We start from the raw sequence: 23,457 nt of genomic DNA on the forward strand, positions 1-23,457 counted from the left end.
ATACTGTATCATATGCATTTTCATATAATAGTTCTAATACCAGTAAGTCAAAAATAATAGTCATATAGTATTTATATATATAGATATATAGAAAACTAATCCAATAATCTACTTTTTACTTGGACTTGTAAAAAAAAACAACATGGAGAAATGTATAATCTTCTCCCCAGCTTAAATATAGGCGCTTTGAGGGAGCAAAGAAGATAATACAAAAAGAAAAATTACACCTGAACATTGCATCTCATAGAATAAGAACATCTGTCAGCAGCTAGTAATGTTGACCATCTTGGTTTAAGACACAGGAAGAGGATGTGTTTTTTTTTTCTTTGCTAGAACATCTTTGACATATACAATTTTGTCTTATTTTTACCTTCAGTTGAAATGGCTGAAAGAGTTCTGAATTTTTAGTATGAATGAGAGAGGATACGATGGCAATCATGTGATCATCTGGATTTGTAGATAGAGAGACAGAGCATTAGATTACACCAGTCTCATTACATATACTGAAGATCACTTCTAACGATGACAGCGGGGGGAGGCGGGAGCAGAAAAAATGGGAGAGCGTAGGAAAATAAGTTTTTTAACAGCAGGATATAGAAAGGTTTATGTGCTTCTCCACCAGTGATCTGCATTTGTAAACAGAGGGTAGCAGCACATACAGTGCAAAGTCCTTTTTATCTACTCACACCAATCCCCAGCCTCTCTCACTTTCTCTCTGGGTGCTCTCCAGGAGGTAGCCATGTCTCGGTTGGCTGGGAGAGATTTCCATTTGCATCCATTTAGGTGTAGCAGTCATCACAAGTTTTTACCAACTAAACTGATATCATTCAAGAAAAAAAAGAAAAAACTCCCACCCCTGTCTGCTCAAACTCTCGATATGTAGAAACGAAAACATGGAGGCAGGCTGTTTAACGGCTGTAGGAAATGGATGAGGCCGTGGACTACAGACCATCCGGAGCTGTGGAAGGTGGCATCCAGGGGCGCTTGTGTCCATCAAGGCCTGAGATGCAGGAGGGCTGTCTCACTGCAACCCGTCCTCCCTTTGAGAGGCGTGGGTCGCCAAGTTGGGGTCAAGAGGAAGCGTCAAAGCTGCACAGGAAAAGACAGACATGCCATTGCAGTTAACTAAAAACTAAAAGCAGGTCTGAAAACATACATTTTATCAAACTGAGCGACATTTTAGAACAAATGAAAACTAACTGAAACAATGATGTGTGTTTGGAAAAATAACTGAAATCAGTGAGTGTGAGGTCACAGGGGTGCATGTGCTCGCTGTGACTGGGGTATGCTTAGGTTGTGAGACTCTTCATTTCAAGAGTTCTTTGTTTGTAATAGCTTATTATTGAATATCTTAACTTTTTAAATCTTTTTAAACTTTTTAAATCCACAAAACAATAACAAAAACACCTAAGCCAATGTCAAAAACCAACCGGATTGATTTTGGAAGGCATTTTTCATCCCAGACCGATCTGATAAACCTGAGCGCTAAGGGCTAAGTATATATATACGCACTGTATACCAGTTTGTTTGGGCAGAAGTGTCTGCAGTGTTTTTGTAGCTTGTCCTAGCTGTTTTGTATCTTATATTTTGGAGGTTCTCAAAATCTTGTAGTTTATTTTGGGGGGAGTTCTTTTTTTCTCCTCTTTCCTCATGTTGTGCATTTTCTATGGTTTCGGTTCGGGTCGCTGCTCGTGTGGTCAACCGGCCAGTGCTACCTAGCCTGACCTGTCTCCCCAATGTGATGTTTGTGTATTGTATGTATGGTCGGGAAGGTATCATCTATCTTAATTGCCCCTTGGGGATAAATAAAGTTTTTTTTATTTACATTGACTTTAATATATAAATCCATAAATATTAAAAAAAAAAAACAACAACAAACATAACATCCTTCTTATTCACTGTACTGCAACACATTAATTTGCCTGAGAAGAAGGGATTTTTCAAGTGGTATGGGATAGTGTTTCACTAATCTCAAGCTTGGGCGTGTGTAATTCAAAGTCCTATTCAGTGTGCAGGTCACGGAACAGGACATTAATTAAAATATATATACAGCTTTTAAATGATAAATAGGAGCTGTAATTAATTATTGTGTTAATTATTTCTATATTTGCAGTTTTTCTTGTTATGTTAGGAAAAACAGATGTTTCTAACAATGATAATGCTGGTTCAGTTCTATCTGAGAGTCCCAGTAAGCCATGACAGCATGACAGTGAGCAAGAATGAACATGACAGAGTTAAATGGAATAAAGTCGTCACACATTTTACGCACACTCTTGTTTCCTGTCAATATTTGTTGTGTGGAAAAAGGCCTGATTGCCTGTATTTTGTTGCTGGACAAGTGCAGGTCACCAGCTTCTTATTTCCACTGTTTAACCTTGAAGGCAGTCTTTTCTTACAATAGTTTACAATGTCGACAGTTGTAAATGTGAGTGAGCTTTCAGCAAAGGAATTTGAGCCCTGATTCTCAAAGCCATTTATTCTTTGCATGTTCTCAAAAAAAGATGCATGAATAAATAGCCATTAGCTGCACGTGTCTGTTGAGGGGAGCGAATGAAAGAGAGAGAGAGGGGGACAGAGAGCAAGCAAGAGAGAGAGTTTGAGCGAGTAAGATGTTCATCTCTGCAGGTTTTTGTGTTACTTATCAGTGACAGATTCCTTTGTTCCTGCCTGCGTCTGTCTCCACCTCAGTGGAGAGCCAAGGGACGACCAGAAGGCCTGACTGCAGTCCGCATTGTTAGCACATCCTTGTTGCTTTTTCTGAGCTTGCAAATCATCTTCTGACAAAAAGTACACTTTATTCTTTTCTTCTCTTGAGTCACGGATGTTTTTGTAGAAGGTAATTGGGACTGGGCTCGGGCATGAAAAGGTGATGGATTGAAAAAAACGGATGCAAAGAAAAAGGACAAACAGTCCTTAATGTGCATGTTAGAGAAGTTCGTGCTTGGGGGAATAAGCACGCATGTGGCTTGTAGTTACGGTTTGTGTGTGTTGGTGTACTAAACAACGACAAGGGTGGCCAAGGGGGGGCCCCAACTGTCCTCTAGGGGGAGGTACGTCTTGTCTCGTGGTCATTAAATATTAACACAACCATCTCGGCCTCCCGCTGGGCCTGATTGAAGATGTAGGATGGCATACGGGGACAGAAGAGGGTCACCTCTAACTCTGTAGTCCCACAGCAAACCCACTGTGATTACACCTGGACTAGATCAAGCATGCCAACACATTACTCATCTGGAGGCAGTGCACCAGACTAAGTCACGGAATAACCCTGCAATGACACAGGATCTGTTGTGATCCTGTGTCATTGCAGGGTTCAGATCCAGGTTACCTACTGATTAGCAAGAGAATAAAGTCCAAATAGTTTTGTATGTATTTCAAACACTCCTGACTGAAAGAGTCCATTATTTATTCATGTAAATCCTTCTAATGTAAATCCCTCCATCCGACTAAATAGGTTTCAAGACGCAAGCTAAAGGAAGCAGCACACTGTATGGCAAAATAGAATAATGGGAGCTAATTACAGGATTATGGGCCCTTGTGGAAAGAAGAGACAATGACCTTCATTAGCTGTTCTTCTTCTTTCAGAGATTCTAATTAACGCACACAAAAAAAGTTTATGAAAAAGAAACAAGGTGGAGAGGGATTCTTACCTGTCCCATAGCTTGACATTTCTACAGTTGTTGGTGCAGCAGCCGGCTGATATCAAAGCTGTGACAAAAAAGGAAGAGGAATGAGACAGAGGAAGAGACTTGAATGTGTTGTTTTGACAAGACTGGATTGTCTCATTAATCTAATGATTTAGAGCTGATGTCTGTCTGGTTAGACTGCAAAAGCAAGGAAACATGACTAATAAATAAAACATGTTAATGGAGTAGCAGCTTCTGTTATCAGCTAAATTATATGTCGGAAATCAAACTGGGAATGCAGCAAGTTTGTTATTAGAACAGTGGCGCCAGTCAGCACATGCTCACCCTGCATAGTGACTGAGCAGAATGAGAGACTCTGGAAAATTTGGCATTTTAGGGAAAAAACACAATCACCTTTTTGCTGCAAGTTCAGAAGACAAAATGCATCTGCGTTATTAGACTTGTTTCAAGGTGAGCGGGCTTGATTTGGATTAGTGAGGCAGTCAATCAATTTCCAGCTCAAGTTCACACGAAACAGGTTTGACTGGTGGATTGTACTTCACTATGGAGGCGCACAGTGCACGCTTGACGTCTCTGATTAGACCACATAAGACAAGATCCAAATGAAGTATTATTTGTTGCTGTGACCTATTTAAAGCAGAAGCAGCATGGAGACAGTGCCTTTTGAAATAATATCTTTTCTTAGGTTTTATTTCGTAAACTAAGCAAATATGAATCAGACGGTCACTTACTTTTTGTATACTTTATTAATTTCCTGTACTGAAATTACTCTCTGCATTTAACCCATTCACTCAGTGAAGCAGTGGGCAGCTACCAATCCAAACCCAAGGGAGCAGTGTGTAGGGAGGGTACCTTGCTCAGGGGTACCTCAGGGTAGTTGTTCAGTGGATTTGAACCCCCGACCTTCCGATTATGGGGCAAACGCTCTACCTACTGAGCTCTCTCCTCCCTGAAGGGCCTACAAAATCTCCTTTCTCTCCTATAAGATAACATCTAGACTGAGGTGACCTTGAAGGCAAATTATTACATTTTAATTTCTAACAGCTGAAGGTTAAACTGAGGTTTAAGCCTTTTATGGCTGATTATTTTTTCTTTGTAATGGTTAGATAGATGTGCTAGTTTAGCATATTTTTTGCTTACCCCACTGCCAGATTATGCGGGTTTAGTTGTAGCTCACTTCACTCTCTGCAAGTGAAACTGTTGCACCTTCAAAGGGGAACACGCCATTGCAATCAACTTTGCTCTTCCTAAACACAAGGAAAGCTCTTGACGTCATTTTGAAATCCTTTTCCTGGGTTTCCTGTCATACTTAAATGGCTCTTCGAGAAGTTCTGATCACAACTCGGTAAAGCAGTGCAATAATGTTTTTGCTATAAGCAGACCAAACTTTGCAAAAAAAATGTTATCCCTCTTTACCTCTTTTGCCCTTCAAAATTCTTTTATCCTTGCTCCCTTGCTTGATATCTCTATCTCTTTCTCTCCTAGCCAGCGGTTTCTTCCTCCCCATGAGTCCATAATCATGTTTTCAGCACATTTCCTCTCCTTGGCGCTCTAACATCTCACATTAAAGATTTATAATGCTCTTGTGACCGCCAAGTTGTGCAAAAGAGTCCAGTAGCCACTTTCACTATGTTCCCTGCCCCTTCCCTTAGTGTGGTCATCAGGGAACAAGGCAAGATAACACAGAGATATGAAAACTCCTTTAAAGTGTTGGGTAGATGCAGCAGTGGGCTGGGGGGTATTATCACTTGGAGGTCAGCATGTGGGGAATGGGACTGATTTCACGGCTAAAGCTCACAAACAGGGTAAAAAAAAGTACATCATCACATGCACTGTTCTCTACTCACACAGCTAACACAGGTGAAGCCAATATTTACTGTATTTAGACTTTTTCTACACTTGAAAGAAGATGTTACTCTGAACATGGTCTGTGGGCAGTTTCAGAATCCGGGTTTGTATTAATGCTAAAATTTACTTTAGCATACATCTAAGGATGAAAGTCATTAAAGGTCAGCCTTGAATTTTTGTTGTTTATATCAGCCCAAAATTTAATATGCCACTTATTACTACTTCTACATACAAACACATACTACATATGATTAGTTTCATGTGTTCCCTATTCAAGCCACCTCTGTTCCTGAGCTAAGAGCTTAGGATGCCTAGGATATGTGTTTCATGATTTTCAATGTGGCATGTTCACACTCAGAATAGCTTTGTTACTATAGAACAATTATAAAATTGAATTAATTTTCAGGTTTTTTTAATGTAAACAATTTGACTATTCTTTATCTAGTCAGGATCAAGAGTGGCAAGAAAAAGCATTAAAAAGCAGTATTGATACACATCTTTACATGGCTCTTTCAGGCTGTCATTATAAGCTGGTTATGTTAGCACATGATATATAGTCACTGTATAAATCTATAATGCCTTGAGGTGTTTGTTGTTGTTATTTGGGGCTAGATAAATAAAATTGAATTCAATTGTATCACATTATAAAGACAACAAGAATTGCAGAATATACCTGGAAAAAACACAGGAGAAACAAAAGTTTTTCCTTCAACCATTCAACCGTGTTAGCTTGAAGTAACTCGATTCAAACTGCGTAACTCACAGAAACAATTGGCTTGAATGGATTTGCTGTCTCAAGGTCAGCTTTCACACACACAGGTCACAGGATTATAAACTGCTGTCTTGTGATGGTGCAGTTCAGTTTACACACACCAGCTGTGTGCCAAAATTCAGAGAATCCCTTTAAAAGAACTTGATCAGCGTCTAATTAAACTTGCTCCTCCTGAATTCTAACCAGCACCTGTGACCTTTTCAAGGAAAGTTACCATGTGAGAAAACATACAATAAACTTAGGCGGTGTTTGTTTCTGTTATGGGGAAGCCTGATGTTAAAACCAAAATTGGATTTAACCGCATGCGAGAGATGTGTAGAGGGAAGGGGGTTAGCAGTGGGTCAAGTATATAGATAATATGATTAGTCTAGAATAATGTGGGGGGGTAAGCTCTCATAAATTTCGCTTCTGTACACCAAAGCTCAAGTGAAAAGCTCCAAATTTCCCCTCAAAGAGATCTGCAAGATTGGCTTGGGAGAAGCTGCTCCCATACTGAATATAGCCCTTTTCCCTTAGCAACCAGACACCAAATTATTAACTTTATATAACTCATAATCCTTCATAAAGAAGTTGCAAAACCTTTTAACACTTTGTTAACAAAATAAAGACTCTTTTTTGATGAAAATTGCTTGAAAATTATTCAAGAAGGCTGGCTTTGAGCAGTAACAATAAAGGAGCTGCAAAAACAAATCAGAATGACGGTATCTGTATAATTGATCAAAACCGGTAATCAAGTTTTTATTGACGTGTGAATCAAGCCAGTAAACACATGAACCTGCTCTCAGGACTACTCATCTCGCAGTCCTCCTTGATCTGTTGCTTTCTATTCATCTCTCTCTCTCCTTCTCTCAATTTACAGAATCAATGCAAGGTAATTTCACGTGGCCATTCCCTCAGATCTTCTAAAAATCTGCCGTATAAATTATTCAGGCTGGCTGGGCAGGAAAGCCCGTTGAGATGCATGGTAGATCAGTGACCTTCCGTTTAGCTGGCAGTCAGACAGACAACTAGAGTCAGTCAGTCAGTCAGTGAAGCTATCTGGCAGGAGAGCAGCTTGTTTTAATGTCCCTCAGGCAGCTGAAGTCTGTGCTGTTATGTGCAACTTTGGAGCGTGATGGCAAGCTCGGAATGCATAACATTATGCATGGCCATAATACATACACCAAATGAAAAGAGGAACATGCAGGGTATTTGTGGAGTCAAGTCTGTGCTTGGCCATGCCCAGTCTTGTGAGACCAGACTTCAAGCTCGTACCACTTCAGTTCTGCTTGGTCATCTCTGCAGCACTATATAGCAGCAACAACATGCTAATTGGTTACACTTGGTTTCACCAGGCTATCAGAGCCTGTTCTTATCTTTTAAATCAGTAAAATTACACAAAGAGAGAACAACACTGAATTTTGTTTTGTTTTGCAGGGCTGTTTTGTCACGCTTAAAGACTGTGTTTTAAATAGTGGTGCAGTGGCTAGTCTCACAGTAAAGGAAAGGTTCTGGTGCCGAGCTGGGACCATTCTGTGTGGAGTTTGCATGTTCTCCCTGTATCTGTGTGGATTCTTTCCAAGGTATTCCCACAGTTCGAAGACTTGCTTGTTAGGTGAATAGGTGATTGCAAATTTGCCACAGGTTTAGATGTGAGTGTGTGGTTCTCTGTCCTTGTGCTTACCCTGTGACAGACTAGCAGCCTGTCCAAAATGTTCCCCACCTTTGGCCCTATAACAGCTCCAGCCACTCCACAGCCTCCAGCTGGACTACCAATTAAAAAAAATGGATGGATGCAACATAGTTTTGAACTTTGCTTTAAATATCTGAATATTACTGCCTGAAAATAATGAATTATGTTATTAGAATTCACACAAAAAAGATTAGCATTAGATGAGAAGATAAATTAGCTTTATTAGAAAAAAAATCTGCTTACTAGATTTCACAAACAACAACTGAGCTCGTGGTGTGACAGTGTACACCAAAAAGCTTGATTCACCAAGAAATTGTAATCGTTTTGTTTCTTTTTGTCTTTTTCAATTAAAAGGACATTTGTTTTTATCTATGACAAAGCATGTTTAATACAATAACATATACGTATCATACGTGATTTTTAATGGCATATCAACACCTTACACAGCAAATATTGCTACTGTTTTTCAGCACACAATGTAGGCCTAATGCTAGTTAAATAATGAATTCAATCATTCTATCACAGCAATAAATTCAGCTCTTTGAGCACCTGGAGAAGCAGCCTTTGCAGGTTTGATTACACTCCTAAAATGGAAGAAGGAGAACTTCTGAAAATCAACACAGCATCCTTGTTCTAAGCAATAAAGCCTGTTACATGAGAGATATTGCTAAAAACAGTGTGCACAACCCCCATCACACAACGGTACAAACTGGCTCTAACCAGAATAGCAAGAGAATTGGGAGGACATGGTGCACAACTGAGCAAGAGGGCATAAACATCACAGTGTGCACTTTGGAAAACAGAGGCCACACAGGTTCTCAGTAATGGTACCGACAAACTCCGGTCTCAGCATCAACAGTAAAGAAGTGATTCCAGGCTTTCTAGGTAGAGTTTCACATAAAAGGTAATACCTGAGACTGGCCAATGCCTGTGCCTTGATATGACTGCCTTATTTGCAACTTGGCCTGAAATGTCACTAATCAAAAAGAACAAGTAATTAGTGATATCAATAATTATTAACTGTCAGTGACAACATTCCTGATCAATTTAATGCTATATTAAAAAAATACTTACTTTCAACATAAAGTATTTCTTTCAATTTTAAGTGACACTAAACCCAGTAGTAAGTCAGTAAACTACAAATCAGTCACTCACTACTTTTAGGAGAAGATTTTTCAGTCTAGTGTTATTGGTTGAAATTGTTCTTCTCTATTCTTCTTTTTTAAAATATAAATTTATCTACTTTAACTTCAATCCTACAAACCGTGGCTTTTAGCAATACCTCCCTAATTTAAGCTGCCTTTTTTTGCCACGTTGCTATGATAAATCTGCAATGGCCAATTGAGGCATGAGAATTGTAACAGAGTAAGTGATGGCAGCAGGGAGAAACAGCAAATAACTTGAAGCCTATGTGTCTGCTGCATGGCTCACTGTTCAGCTGAAGTAGACCACGGAGACACGAGAGCATGAAACTCGCTGGAATAGAGGTGAATAATTGGCGCCCCGTTGGCTGATCGAGCCTACGAGGGATGTCTGTGTGTGTGTTTGCATTTGTGTGTGCTTTCAGAAAGAAATACATACATCAAATAGACGGTGCATACTCACGAAACAACGTGAAAACACATGCAAAGACATCGCTTTTTGAATCACAGTGCTTAAATTATGGCAAAATGTAGTTAAATTGAAGACATTAACTTTATGAACAAAGGAGACTTCTTTCATGATGGTTTATAGATAGAAACTATAGTCTCTAATTTTTCTTCTGCTGCTTTTGTCTTCTGTGTTGAAGCTCCACATCATCTCCTCGAGTTCTACAAGAGCTTGTTGTTGTTCCATGCACTGCTGTAGTGTTTTGCTATGATCCTCAAAAGGCAAATTAAATATTTAAGCAGACATTCACAAGATAAACTGCTGTTGCTCTATTTTAACATGTCACCACCCATCACACCACAGTGCTGATGAATAATATAACAGACCGGGCACAGAGCAGCGTATAGAGGATTGTGATGCGTGTGCCAGTTAGAGGGGTGGGGATGAGAAGCAATACTGGTAATTTCATCAGCTCTGAATTAGATATTCAAATATCCCAGAATTCTTTGCGGTTTCACGTGACACAAAGGGTCTGCATTTAAAGGGTCTGGCTTTTCATCTTCCAAAAGCCTTGGGACCTCGATGACCCATGCCCTGGGGCTGAAACTTGTTTACACATTTTCAGGCTGTCCCTTCCTTTGCTATTAAAAACAAAAATTATGCTTTTTTTTTTTTTGCATTTGTGTCATATTTAAAGCCCTTTAGATTTAGCTAGAAATAATGCAATGCACTGTAACAATTTATGCATTTTCTTCAAAACAATATAATGCAATATAGAGCACAGGTAACCATCTGTCACTTCGAGTGTTAAGGATGAGCCAGTATTAAAATTGTCTACTTTAACATCTACGTGTGGATGTGATTTTACATTCTGCTCTTACACCCCCCCACATTCTCACATAGCTCTTCTCACATGAAAAAGTGAAAATAAGATTTTGTTCGCACTTATTAATATAGGATAAAAAGATGAGCTTAGCGGAATATTAAGAGATCGAAATAAGGATGTTTCTACTGGGAAACTCATCATTGTGTTATCATTTAGACCATCAATTGTCATTTAAAGCAACCCGAGAAATTCTGTGTACTAGATGCTTTATTTGCAGCTAAAGTTCTCACAAAGCCAGGTAATTAAATGATTAAATGTACCTTTTAGTATAACTGTAAAGGAAATGAGCCAGTCAGTCTGGAGCGGTGGGGGGTCGGGGTAATAAAATTGATTTAAATATCTCGGAGAGGAAATCTCACAGACCAAAAGACATCGCTGAAAGAGAACTAGTAAGAGATAGCGGCATAAATATGATGACAGTGGTGCCAATCATTTCATGGTCTAACATAATGTAAAGTAATGGAAGCTCCACACGTGCCTTATTGTAAATCAGGAAAACCATTACCTCAAACACACAAAATGGGCATTAGATAATTTATGCCCCAGGAAGTAGATAACTGCATCCTTTCAACATGCTATATTCCTGATAAGTTATCTCATTTTTAACAGACAGCTGAGCTATAAAAGCCATCACTCTGATAGGAGCAGCAGCGTGGTATGACCAATGACAATGCACAACAACTGGCATAAACCACAGACAAGCTATATGAGCCCTACACAAGACTTTGAACCCTTATAAAGAATTAATAATACGTTGTTTCTCTTGAAGATTAAAAGTTGAATTCACAAACATAAAATTGAAATTGTGTAATGGAACACAATCAGGGGCTTTAAAAACAGAGGCATACTTTGTCGGGCATGACCAGTGATAATGACAGATGAACCGAAACAGAGGTTTATATTTTGATTACGCAACAACCAACATACATGTGGCTTTTTGCAATGAAGACAGGATTCCTCACTACTTACTGCGTGCTGTTACAGCTTGATTCTGAGATGATGTTAAATCACAAAATATTGTTTTTTTATTTCTGTGTTTTAAAGGAGGGATCAAAGAATTTTAATTTGATTTAACTACTTGTAGTTTTTAAGGCAGCCAATTTTGCTTAAAGTAAAAACATTGATCTTTTGTTCATGTTTTTTTTTTTTAATTTCAGTGAATGCTACACAAGACTGGGAAGAAGTTAAAAAAATAATTTATCTGATCAAATAAACATTTAAAAGCAGGCTAAAACAATTGAAGACAGATTCAAATCATTTAAAACAAATAATTAATAAGCAACATGACAGATATTTTTGATAGAAATGTGAAATTGTCACATGTTACTTTCAGAAAGAAAGTAAAAGCATTTTGTCTGACTTTGCACCCCTGACTTGCTGATTAATATTACACTGCTATACTTTTAACATTGTCCAGAAATATGTGACCACATTAGCCACAGTTTAGCAAAAATCACAGATTGGCTGCCAGCGAACATGAAGGTAAATTAACCTTAATTTAATATGTAATTTATGTGATCACTAAGCTAATGCTCACAAAATGTATACAAATGTACCAAACCCTCTTCTCGCAGCCTCACCTGCATACTGCTTCACTTAGGTCTATCAGTCCAGCTTCTCTTTCCTCCTTCACTCGCACCTCATCGCCTGATACCCTCAGACTGACAGCTCTCAGAATGGCACACAGCTACAACTGAAGTAAATGTAACAGTAGCAAAATGTGGTTACTGCTGGTGACTCTGGGACTGTGAGAGATTCCCTCAGGCCCACTCTTGCCCTCATACATGGCAGCCACTCAACTTTCAGTTAATTACCTGGCCTAGCAAGCTAATTTCCTCTCAGCTCAGTGGGCTGTTCCCCACTGGCATGGCGTAAGAGGACAAAGACTGCTCTCCATTCCACTGGGTTTGCATGTCTACCGGATGAGTGGGGCTACTGTGCAACATTTGTCACATACCTCTGGGGTTTGGGCCAGAGCAACGCTAGTATGCGCCAAGCAGCCTCCTTCATAACTCAAAGAGCCACTTACGAGCTGCTGGTGGGGGAAATGTTTAGGAGAATCCTAGAATAGTTAAATGCCCGACATAATCAAAAATTCTGAGTTATCTTCTTATGGTTTATGAACCCATAATCATAACATCAGTCACGCCACAGTGTATGACAATGTGATTCTAAAAGCTATGCATGGAAAGACATTTGATTATGTGCTCTTCTCTTCTAAATCTGCAGCACAAAATCATCCTCCTTTCCTTTCTCTAATTTATAATTTAGTCTGCTGAAAACAATTTTTGTTTTTATGTTAGACACATTTTACACCCCATTTCCCATTGACATTACCACTGTCATGAGTATTTGTGTGGATCTGGCATTGTCTGAGAGTTGCAGAGGCAATATACGGCTTTTTGCTGCATCCAGGAGGAGGAGGCTTTAAACTGACAAAGCTTACAGCAGCTTGATTAAAAATGACAATGATATGCACCAGTGGAAGATAAACAAAATGCCTAATCATGCACTCCTGGGTTAATAGCTGCTCTGATGGCCTATAGGCAAGGGTGTTTGGGATAATTGGTCTCAGATGTGATTACAAATTCAAAGGCCATGATAACATTTAAAAGTAACATTTTCCCCTCTGCAGATGAAGACATCCACCTTGAGAATTGAATGTCTCTGATGGCCTTAACTCTAAAGCGTCTTTGAGATTTTAACCAATTTTTTAATGATAGAAGACATCAATAAGGGAATGCCTACTCAACCTGTAAATTAAACATTCATCTCTTATTTGCAGAAAGATCCAATGCCATGGGATTTTAAAATGAGTTATAGACTGTAAAACAAAAAACTGTTAGAATCAGAATTAGTTGGTCTTTGCAGCATTTGTCGTGTAAGCAAGTTCAAGAGGTTCTAAAAGGTAACGCTGGAATGGCAGGGCAGATGAGGCTGTCTGGTTATAATATTATTCCATTTGACTTACACCAGCCTAATGCTCCCCTAAATCCTTTCATACCAAGCAGCTGTGACAAACATTTGAGTTTCCCCAGGCCGCTTAGACTGCAAGACTTGACAAATTTTCAAGGGATGCTTTCCATCCATCGCCTTGGCAGACAAGCAAGGAAGAAGAGGATAGAGTGGAGTAAGAGGAAGAAAAAAAGATGTATTATAGAGAGGAAGACAGAACGAGGGAGAGAAGGAGGGGAAGAAAACAGCCAGTAATCCACTCAAATACTTCCTCAACCCTCTTTCCTTAGCTCAGTCTGGCAAACACCACATCCTCCCGAAACAGGGCTTTGTAATCAGAGTTTTCTCTCTTTCCGACAGCTGGTTGTTCACACTGGCAGCCAATTAGGATGGTGAGAGAGAGAGTGAGAGTGAGAAAGAGAGAGAGAGAGAGACTAGCTTTTCAACGACACTGGCGAGGGAGAACATTATCTGAGACCACAGCTTCAGTGATGATTTCCTGTTGCACTGACCGGCAGCAGCACTTCTAAGCAGCAGCCAGAGGAGCTGGACAGTCTGAACTAATGCCACAATTATAGAGATTAACAGATGGAATGAGAGAGTGGATTGGTCTTTGCTAATTCGATCACATGCTTAAGAATGGAGGACCAGAGCGTGTCAGTTCCTCTTGAGTATATAAAAAAGAAAAATAAGAGAGGTTTATAGCGAGAGATTTTATAAAATAGCCACAAGCCTGAAGTAGGACAGAAAAATGTGTTTAGTTGAGAGTATTTTGAAAACTATTTGTAAAAAATTTAATCACAAGGTTAAGGTTTGAGCAGCACTTGCAGAATACAGAACAACTTTACTGTTTGACTGAATTATTTCAGTTTGTGGCATTCATCAAGTTATTTAGAAAACTATATTAGACCTCATTGGTCAATTTGTATGCCATTGGATGGTCATGTGGTTCACGGATAGTAATTCTCCCTAGAAATGTGGAGTACCAACACGTTCTCACTCCCAAAGCGTAACATTTTACGCTAGGTGACAAATCGTCCCTAGACAACACGTCCCTAGATTACAAGATCGGAAAAATGACAAAACCGTTTGGAATGAATCTACACATGTATGCTGGTTTTACTTAAATCGCTTTGGAAAACACTATCTATAGTCATTAAAGTGCTGGTTAAGGTTAGGGTTAGGGATGGAATACATGGCTGGAATGTGTATTACCGCGGGAGCGTTATTCTACTGGATTTCGTCCATAACCCGGCGTGTAGCATAAGAACGCGGATGGTCACCTTTCACGTTCCTCAGGAACACCGCAGAACTTGACAAATCATCATTATATTACAGCTCGGGAGTGTGAACGGGCTGGGAGTACCCAAGAGAAATCCTAAATGGAACATTATGTGATACTTAAATAGGAAAAAATGTAAAGGTATGTAGTTGTGTGCCATAAATCTGTTCTATGTTTCTTCAATTAAAAAAATTACAACACTAAACTATGGGTGCTGGAATAAACTGTATATGTACTCTAACTTAGGGTAATGTTGAGCTGATGTCTTGCTAATTAGCTAAATCCAAGACTTTAAAAGATATTATCTGAGCTCTTTCCATTTTCTTTGAGAGAATGAATAAGTTGCTGTTTATTATTTTATGGTTGTTTCATGGGGTTTTATTAGAAAATGCTTTCTTCAGCATTTCTACTGTGTATTATTTTTCCCCACTGTGTGGGGGGTGGATGGTACTATATTAGAGTTTCAGCTAACTTTAGCGACTCTTTAGTACAAATTTTATGCTCCACCAAACCCATTACCTGCCATAACATTATATTTGTCAGACTAATGGGTTAGACTTTCTATTATATATAAACAATAAAACACCAAAATATTACACCTATATGCTGTTTCTTATTCGAGTGTAAGCAAATCATCCAAACAGGAATTATATTTTGCTGACATTCAAATTAAATGTATGCAACATAACGCTGTAGCCTAGCAGAAAAATGTAGCTTTATTGATATTTGGAAGGCTAATATGGGTTTACTAATATTCTGTCTAAACTGATATCAAATATTACATGAGAGCCTCATATATCTGTGGTTTAGCCATTATGTAGCACTAGCTTGCATTACAATGCTAGACGTTATACTGTATCTTTATTTTGATCTGTCACCTGAGAAGGCTCGTGTTGCGCGTGTATCACATCAAACTGAGCTATTTCATTAAAATAACTAAGAATAAAGTAGCAGTCACTGGCTAAAAAAAGCATGGCTTTGTCTTTATCACAAACACACACTTTTCAAGCAAACTACAAATACAGTACATAGAGTGCCACACATCTGCAGTACTGTATGTACTGTAAGAAAATAGAGCAAAGGTTTCCCCACACACTGCACCATCTTTTCTTTTCCCATGCAGCCTATTTTCTCCTCCTGATCATCTGAGCAGCTTAAGCTAATATGCAGAACATGTGATTGCTAAAGCAGAAAACATGATTAAGTCTCTCCTCTTTTTTTGAAGAAGACCCTCTGCAGTGCAGAGATCCTGTAGGCTTAGTGAACATTCATCCCTGCAGTCTGGGTCAGGAGACTGTAGTGTTCATGGCTGATTAGTATCAGAGAGGGATTTTATCACGAGGCAGATATTTGTGCTATGAGTCACAATTGATCTTTTGCTGTTACTGATTATTTGTAAAGCTCCTCATTGCATACAAAGTCAAAACGGCCTTTAATGTTTACTGCAATTTAATATTTGCAAGCCAATAATTACTGCTGCTTTAACCTCCTAGGACCTGGCGTCCACATATGTGGACATCACATTTTGGGTTATTTAGACCAAAATACTGAATTTTGCTCTACAAGGGCCTGATATCCACTTATGAGGACATTATACTGCTACTGTTCTATCAAAATTTTGTTTTGATAGAAAAAAACCTTTGTTTTTACATTCATCGGGCCCCAGTTTGACCAAATATCAAAGAGAAATTAAAAATGCATGCAGTGGAAGAGTTCGGGTCTTAGGAGGTTAAAGCTTATAGTGCCATGCACTGATTTCATTTGTAATTTCTTGTAATGCCCTTTTATATATATAAATGAGTCAATATACTTTTGGATATATATCATCAAGATGAGAAAATAAGATAATGGTTCTTTTCTTCAACCAGAAACTCGGAGTTGAACCAAAGTAAAAGCACGAGTACTTTCATTTTGTTGGTATTCCTTCCTCCTGACTGTAACAATGACAGAATAGGCTATGTGTGATAAGCTTCCTGAAAGATGTTGCAGCAGATTGTATTAAAAGGCCACAGAGGTCAGAGTGTTGTTTTGCTTTCTTTGTGGATTTTGTCAGGAATTTAAATGGCCTGAGCTTCGCTACTGTTGAGTTTTACATCAATATGAGATGTTCATTTGTCAGAAAATAAACCCTCATCGCTACACTGACCCTGGGACACTTTAGCACATCCACCCAAATCACACACACACACACACACACACACACACAAGCATACATGCAAGATCATAAAAAATGAAATAATGCTGTGCAAAGGGCTTAGAGGATAATCCAAGCGAGTGGAGTGTACTACATCGTCACAGGAATTAAATTTCCTCTTCATCCAAAAAAGGACATGGCAGCAAGGTTAGGTCAGTGTATGACACAAAGGGATATCGCAACAAATCTGCTCTCTTTACGTTTCCTACCCCACACATCTTTTTTTCTGTATCTACTCATCTTTCTTGTCCTTTTCATTCTCCTTCAGTTGTATTAGTTTAAGTGGCATTTTAGTGTATCCTAATCTGTCAGCATCAGATGGGTGGTATTTTTGTGTTACCTTCAGAAAAAGCATCATCCTCTGGCAACGTGTTGATTGCATGTCTCTAAGTGTAAATATCCTATAGTGACACTTAAAGTTAGTTCCCTTGTCAGGTTAGTGGAGGCATGGAAGCCCTGTAGCGACATGTTCATGATGGAGATAAACATCAATTGTGACAGATAACAAGCTATGATATACCAATCTGACTTCACACAAGCCACACACATGCTCAACCGCTGTCATACACAGGCTTAATGAAGTCTTTATGGCCTGGTTAATGGCTATTTGGTGCATGCATTTCACTCCGGGCTAAGTTCACAACAGTTATGCCACAGTTGGCAAACTACCAGGCCCTGTGCACTCACAACATTTTCCAGTTAAGGATTTGTGAGGCATTAATGTGGCGTGGCTTTTGCAGACATCATATGGGTTTCAGGTTACATCAAGATTGAAATCTCTCATAGAGCTACAGTTTGCGCTGAGCCTTAAAATAGAAACAGAATTATGATCCAAATCAAAGTTGTGTGTGTCTTTATAATAATCCAGCGCAATCCATAGAGATTGCAAAATGGCTAAAGAGAGCATGCTTGATACTGTACAGTAGTTTCTGAGGTCACCATGGCTCTACTGTGGATCTTAAAATGCATTCACTGGCCATTTAGTGCTTTAATTTCAGGTGTCTCTGGAGGCAGACATTGTTAGTATTACACTGGGTTTTACAGATAATCAGTGCCACAAAAAAGTTAAAAGCCACATGCAAACTGCACACAGAAATGCCTCGGCCAGATTACGTCAAACTCAGGACCTTCTTGCTGTGGGGCAACAGTGCTAACCACCGTGCCACCATGCTGCCCTGATGACACCAATAGGTCACTTGTCAGATTTTATTTTATGTATTCTTTATTGATCCCCATGGGGAAATTCCTCTCTGCATTTATCCCATTCACTCTGTGAAGCAGTGGACAGCCACTGGGCACCGGGGGAGCAGTGTGTAGGGATGGTACCTTGCTCAGGGGTACCTCAGGGTAGCCATTCAGTGGATTCAAACCCCCGACCTTCCGATCACCACTCTACCTACTAAGCTATCCCTGCCCTGCTCAAAAGCAACCAAATGTTGTGACTTGTAAACTGAAGTTCATATCTAAAGATCTGTGTACTACCTCTTTGAAGTTGTAAAGTTTTTAATTGCATATTGTTAGGTAAACATATAATAATCCAATTGGCATAAATGACTCATCATTTGGTAACAAAAACAGTTAAAATCCTCGCTATAAAAGTTGAGTTTGCTCTGTGTAAATTGTTTCTATTTCTCTTGTAATTTCAAGCTTATATTGCAAAGTCAGGTAGATATTTCACCTTGAGGAATTTGTCCTTTAGCATCTGAGAGCTCTGTGCCACTCAGCACTTTTTCCCCCGGACTCCAGAAATCATTATCAGCCACTGTGGGGTATTTAAACAGCAGCCAAGTTGGTACTTTGATTTTTCGTCCTCCTCATCATCCTTAGTTCCCCACGATCTCTCAGAGATGGATGCGAATGGAGCAAAGATTTAGAGGTAATTCATCATTTAATAGGTTTATTCATCATTGTGTGGCAACAGTTGCAATGCTACAACTCAAATTTGTGCGTGGATCATTTGAGCTGGAAAGATTCATATAACACCTGTGTTTTTTCTCAGTTTGTCCTGAGTCAGCCCACATTTCTCTTGAAATGAAAAAAAAAAATCAATAATGCTGTAAATTTTGCAGCAGTCAGAATAAGCATGAGTATCTCAGTTTTCTCAATCAAACAAGTGCATTCCAATTCCAAACTAACCTGCAAATCTCATTTTAGAAAATGTCTGCGTTTACAGAGAAAAAAACACCTCTACGCTATAACAAACTGTAACACTAAACCCTGAAATGCTACACTTTTCATCCTTAAGTATGTCTGGGCACATGGATGTATATTTGTTTATCTATATATGTTGAGATATTTATTTGATTACAATATTTCACACTGTTCAACCTTCACCATCTGTATAGGAAGCATCTCAATATGCCCCCCAAAAAGTAGCACTGATAGTATATAAATTTAATGGTAATAAATCTTAAGTATAAAACAGAAGAAACTGGTAAATATTAAAACAAATTTTCTGCAATATCAACAAATAGTCTGATACAGAAAAAGAGTTATGAGTTTTGACTCTATTTAGCCTACATTGCTTTTTGACTTATACGTAGCTTGGCCGAAGTTTCAAATAATTAGGTCACTGTATGTACAAGTAATCCCTGTGAGCTAAAAGCTCAGGCTTCAGACTGTTTTAAATGCTTGAGAGGGAATATCCTTAATATGGCCATCCTGGGCACTCAGCTGTGAAGAGATGAGTTTGTTATCCAAACTTTCTCTTTATGAGAGGCAACAATTATGAGAAAGTTGGCTCAAAGCTAAGTTGACCTTAAGGGAAGACAAGGACAAAAAAACAGCTAATTCCATATGGAGTAGAGAGAAGCATCAAGACCCAGTATGAGATAAATAGGTATTATTTTCAATGTTAAATCATGCAAAGCAATTAGAGAGAATAAAAGTACGGAGTTTTGGAGCTCCAGAGTCTTCAAAGTATGGACATTGATTTAGTAACTTAGTGACTAAGGTGTGGAAAACATGTAAACACTTGAATATATATTAGCCTATTTTTTATATATGCTCATAATAAGTGCAATAAGTAAGACGGTATGTTTGGTAGTTCAACTTATTTTGATATAGTGTCTCCTTCTGATGAACCTGCCACTCATTTAGGTGTATAAATCAGTTTATTTCAGCTTGCTATATGTTTTATGTTTAAAAGACAAGCAAGGGCAGCATCATCCACTTGACTTTAAGGGGGTGTGTGCATGGAAAAACTAGGTGTTAAATAGAAGATTAATATATATGATCACATCACAAGGCACAAATAAACCTACCATTCATGCCATTATAGATGCTCCGATGATGTGGTGACAGCTCATCTCCAGCCGGCCTCCTTTGCCCTTCTCTCACTGGGCTGCCAAACTTCACATGGTCAGGGCTCATGCTGTACTGGTGCCTGTGAGTTTCCGGGCTGCCCCCCTGGATGAAACAGCCCTTTTCATGGTGCTCTCCAGTCCCCAAATGTGCCTGCCGGGGCTCTGGGCTTCCGCATCCTGTACTACTGATGCTGCTCCTGTTGTGCCGCTGATAGAGCTCCCCGGTTCCTCCCTGACCTAGGAAGTGCTGCCTCTGGCCCAGGACGAGGTCAGAGCTGTGGTGCTTGGGGTGCTGCTCCGGACTTCGGTGGCCCACGTTCCTTCCATATTTTTCGGGACTAAGGCCCCGCATGACCCGACTATGGTCAGGCACAGATATAGAGCCACAGCGGGGCCGGCAGAGCTGAGGGAGGGTGTATGGGTACTCCAGGCTTGTACTCCGATGGCGCCCAGCTGGGTGCTCAGGACTGGACACCTCCCTGTCTCCTCCAATTACACCTCCTATTCCACTGATGCTGCTACACCTGGGTTTATGTAGAAGCTCAGGGCTTCCTTTTTCCCCACCACTGCCAACCCCACCCACTCCTGCAGCCAGGTGAGGCTGTTTATGGTGAGGGTGATCAGAGCTGTCAGCACTCCCTGCACTGGAAGTGCTGCTTCCATCCCCTACGTCTCTCATTAGCAACCCCTGGCCAGGCACTAGCAGCAAGCTATTCTGGCTGTCTATGGAGTTACGGCAGCCTCCCATTCCCACACTGCCTCCACCTCCACTTCCCCCAATGCCACCTCCACCACCTACTACCCCCTTTTCTTCATCCAGTAGAAGACAGAGCTCCTTCAGCTCCAGGTTCTCCCGGATTACCTCTTCTTGTCGAAGCTCTAGCTCCTTGAGTTTCTGGAGGTAGAGGGTCACCTCTTTACGCATTATGCTGGCACTGTAACGTCCGAGACGCTGCCACTCTCTGGACACACGCTTTCCTTTTTGACGATCATCATCTAAGAAGCAGCACAAGTCCCGCAGCTCACGATTGTCCTCCTGCAGCTTCTGGTTAATGTCCTGTGAAAGCAAGAAGAAAAATAATAGAAATTTAGAAATTAGAAAAGAGCGACACACAGTTTTACGTGTATGAACCAGAAAGCCTGAGGAAAAAAACAAAACACGGTCCTTAAGGAACACAAATTACTTTTTGAAATGTTGCAAAACAAAGTCATTTGTCATGGGTTACTTAACTTCAACTAAATCACTGAAGCCATTGTGCAATTTGAATACATTTCACTGCTCTTTCAGATAGCAATCAAATGGTGTATGCAGTCATAATGAAATGAAATCCTAATCCTACGTCCTTTCCCATAAATGCAGTTACTCACTGTGTACCATGTGAAATACGTAATGTAGATTAGAATCAGCTGTAGGAGATGAAGAGGTCACACAGAAATGAGGCAAGGTCATGGAAATGAAATCACATGCCTTAAACATTTCATACTAAGCAACATTTACTTAAGGATTCTTTCTTCACCTCCAAAAGACCTCCTTCTTTTCTCCTCTTCTGTAACAACTTAACTCTCCGCTATCCTCCATCTCCTACTTACTCCCCCTTTTGTACCCTCCAGCTCTTTCCTGTGTAATTAGGCTGCTTGGATGGGTGGAGAGGTGACGAGGTCTCCAAGAAAAGCAAATGATCCTGATGTGCTTCAGCTGAGACAACCCCAGGCTGATTCTCAGAATTTAACTGTAAACACTGTGGACACTGTGCAATAATTATTTTATTAGAAAATGAAGGCACTGGGTAAAGGTTACTGAAATGGAGAAAGCCTGCATACAGTTTCAGAGCATCTGCCACTTGATTCTGTGTTCCACATGCTGTAGATTTATGTGAAGGAATTTTTCTAGGAATCTAAAGTATGCAAAGACAAGATCGGATTTGAGCACTGCGTGAACAAATCCACTGATTTATAGACGGACATTACTGTTAGAAGAAAGCATTTTTAAGTGAAACCTACTCATCATTACTCTATCTCAGTGGAAAGGACACAGCTTGGTATTGATTTTGCTAACAAGCACAAACATCCCTTCCCTTTTTAGTTCACTTTAAAAGCCCGTATTTCCCACCTCAAAAAAGTTAAAATGGAAACTAGAGGCTTTTATTAGCTCCTGCATGTGCAAAAGTGCACATATGCTTTACATCCATCTAAACCCAAATGATCGCATATGACCCATACAATGGCACACTGAACTTCAGATATATCATCTATTCTCACACCATGTTTGCAGAGGCGCTCTCTAAACAGCAGAGCATTGCTCCTGCTATGCGCGTTCTCAGGTGTGCTCCAAGCCTATGATCTCATCCTTCACCGATGCGCGCCCCCTCACCTTCAGCCCCCTGATTTCGTTTAAGTGCAGCTGGAGGCTACGATTGACCTCCCGGATGAGATTCCCGTGGTCCAGAATCACGCTCATCTTGTCGGCCTCAGACCGCCTGAGTCGGCGCACCAGATCCTCCTTGGTCCACTTGAGCAGTTCCTCGTCAGTCAGACCGGAGATGTCCTCTGCTGGACTTTCAGTCTTCGCTATCGAGAGCTGAAGCTGAGGCTGGGGCGGTGGAGTCGCTTTCTCCATTGGCACAGCTCCTCCGGTACCGACAAAGGGCAGAAATACTTAGAGGCTCGCTGACAACCTCTGCTCGCATCCGCTCCCCGGTCGACTTAGGGTGGAAACGGTTACCGATTGTAAATCAGTCGCATAGTTTGGCCTTTTCTGTTGCTCCCCACTCTTCCACTCTCTTCCTAGAGCAACAGCTGACGATGCCGGCTGGGCGCGATACAGCGGAGAAGATGCTCTACTATCACTGCAACATCCTCACAGCCGAAATGGACTCTGTGCGCAGCCGATAAGCATTAGAATCCAGATTCTGTCGGTCAGGTGGTCAAAGTGAGAAAAGCTTCGGTTTACACACACACCTGCCGCATCTAGGCTCAGCACACTGCGAGAGAGAGGAGATAGTCCGCTGTGCACAGCAGAAACACAGGGAGAGGAAACAGCTCTCCCCTTTCTCTCCCCCTCCCTCTCTCTCTCCGGGTCTCTCCCTCCAGGGGCTTGAGCCTCACCGAAATCATAGTTTGGTTGCAGCGCCACCTAACGTTCAAAATTATTGCAAACTGTTCTGAAATGCTTCGTTAATTACCTCTCGGATTCGCTTGAGCAGGGGGTACTTTCTCCAAACGAGATCATTTCTGCAAGTGTGACCATTTAGGAGAAAACATAGGCTGTATAAGCGCCAAAATATAATAATAATAAATTAATTAATA

The 23,457-nt window shown here is 40.2% G+C and overlaps 1 protein-coding gene across 1 annotated transcript; it reads right to left on the minus strand.

Annotated features, from left to right (window-relative positions):
* On the minus strand, nt 1-23,185 carry ccdc85al (coiled-coil domain containing 85A, like). The gene is made up of 4 exons (XM_063476798.1): nt 22,523-23,185; nt 20,110-21,208; nt 3,651-3,708; nt 1-1,089 (listed from the first exon to the last, which is right to left on the minus strand). The coding sequence occupies exons 1-4, from the start codon at nt 22,766-22,768 to the stop codon at nt 1,071-1,073; spliced, it is 1,422 nt and encodes a 473-aa protein (XP_063332868.1). The 5' UTR covers nt 22,769-23,185; the 3' UTR covers nt 1-1,070.
* Between the last annotated feature and the right edge of the window lie 272 nt (nt 23,186-23,457).

This window comes from Pelmatolapia mariae, linkage group LG6 (genome assembly GCF_036321145.2).
Source record: "Pelmatolapia mariae isolate MD_Pm_ZW linkage group LG6, Pm_UMD_F_2, whole genome shotgun sequence".
Taxonomy (NCBI): domain Eukaryota; kingdom Metazoa; phylum Chordata; class Actinopteri; order Cichliformes; family Cichlidae; genus Pelmatolapia; species Pelmatolapia mariae.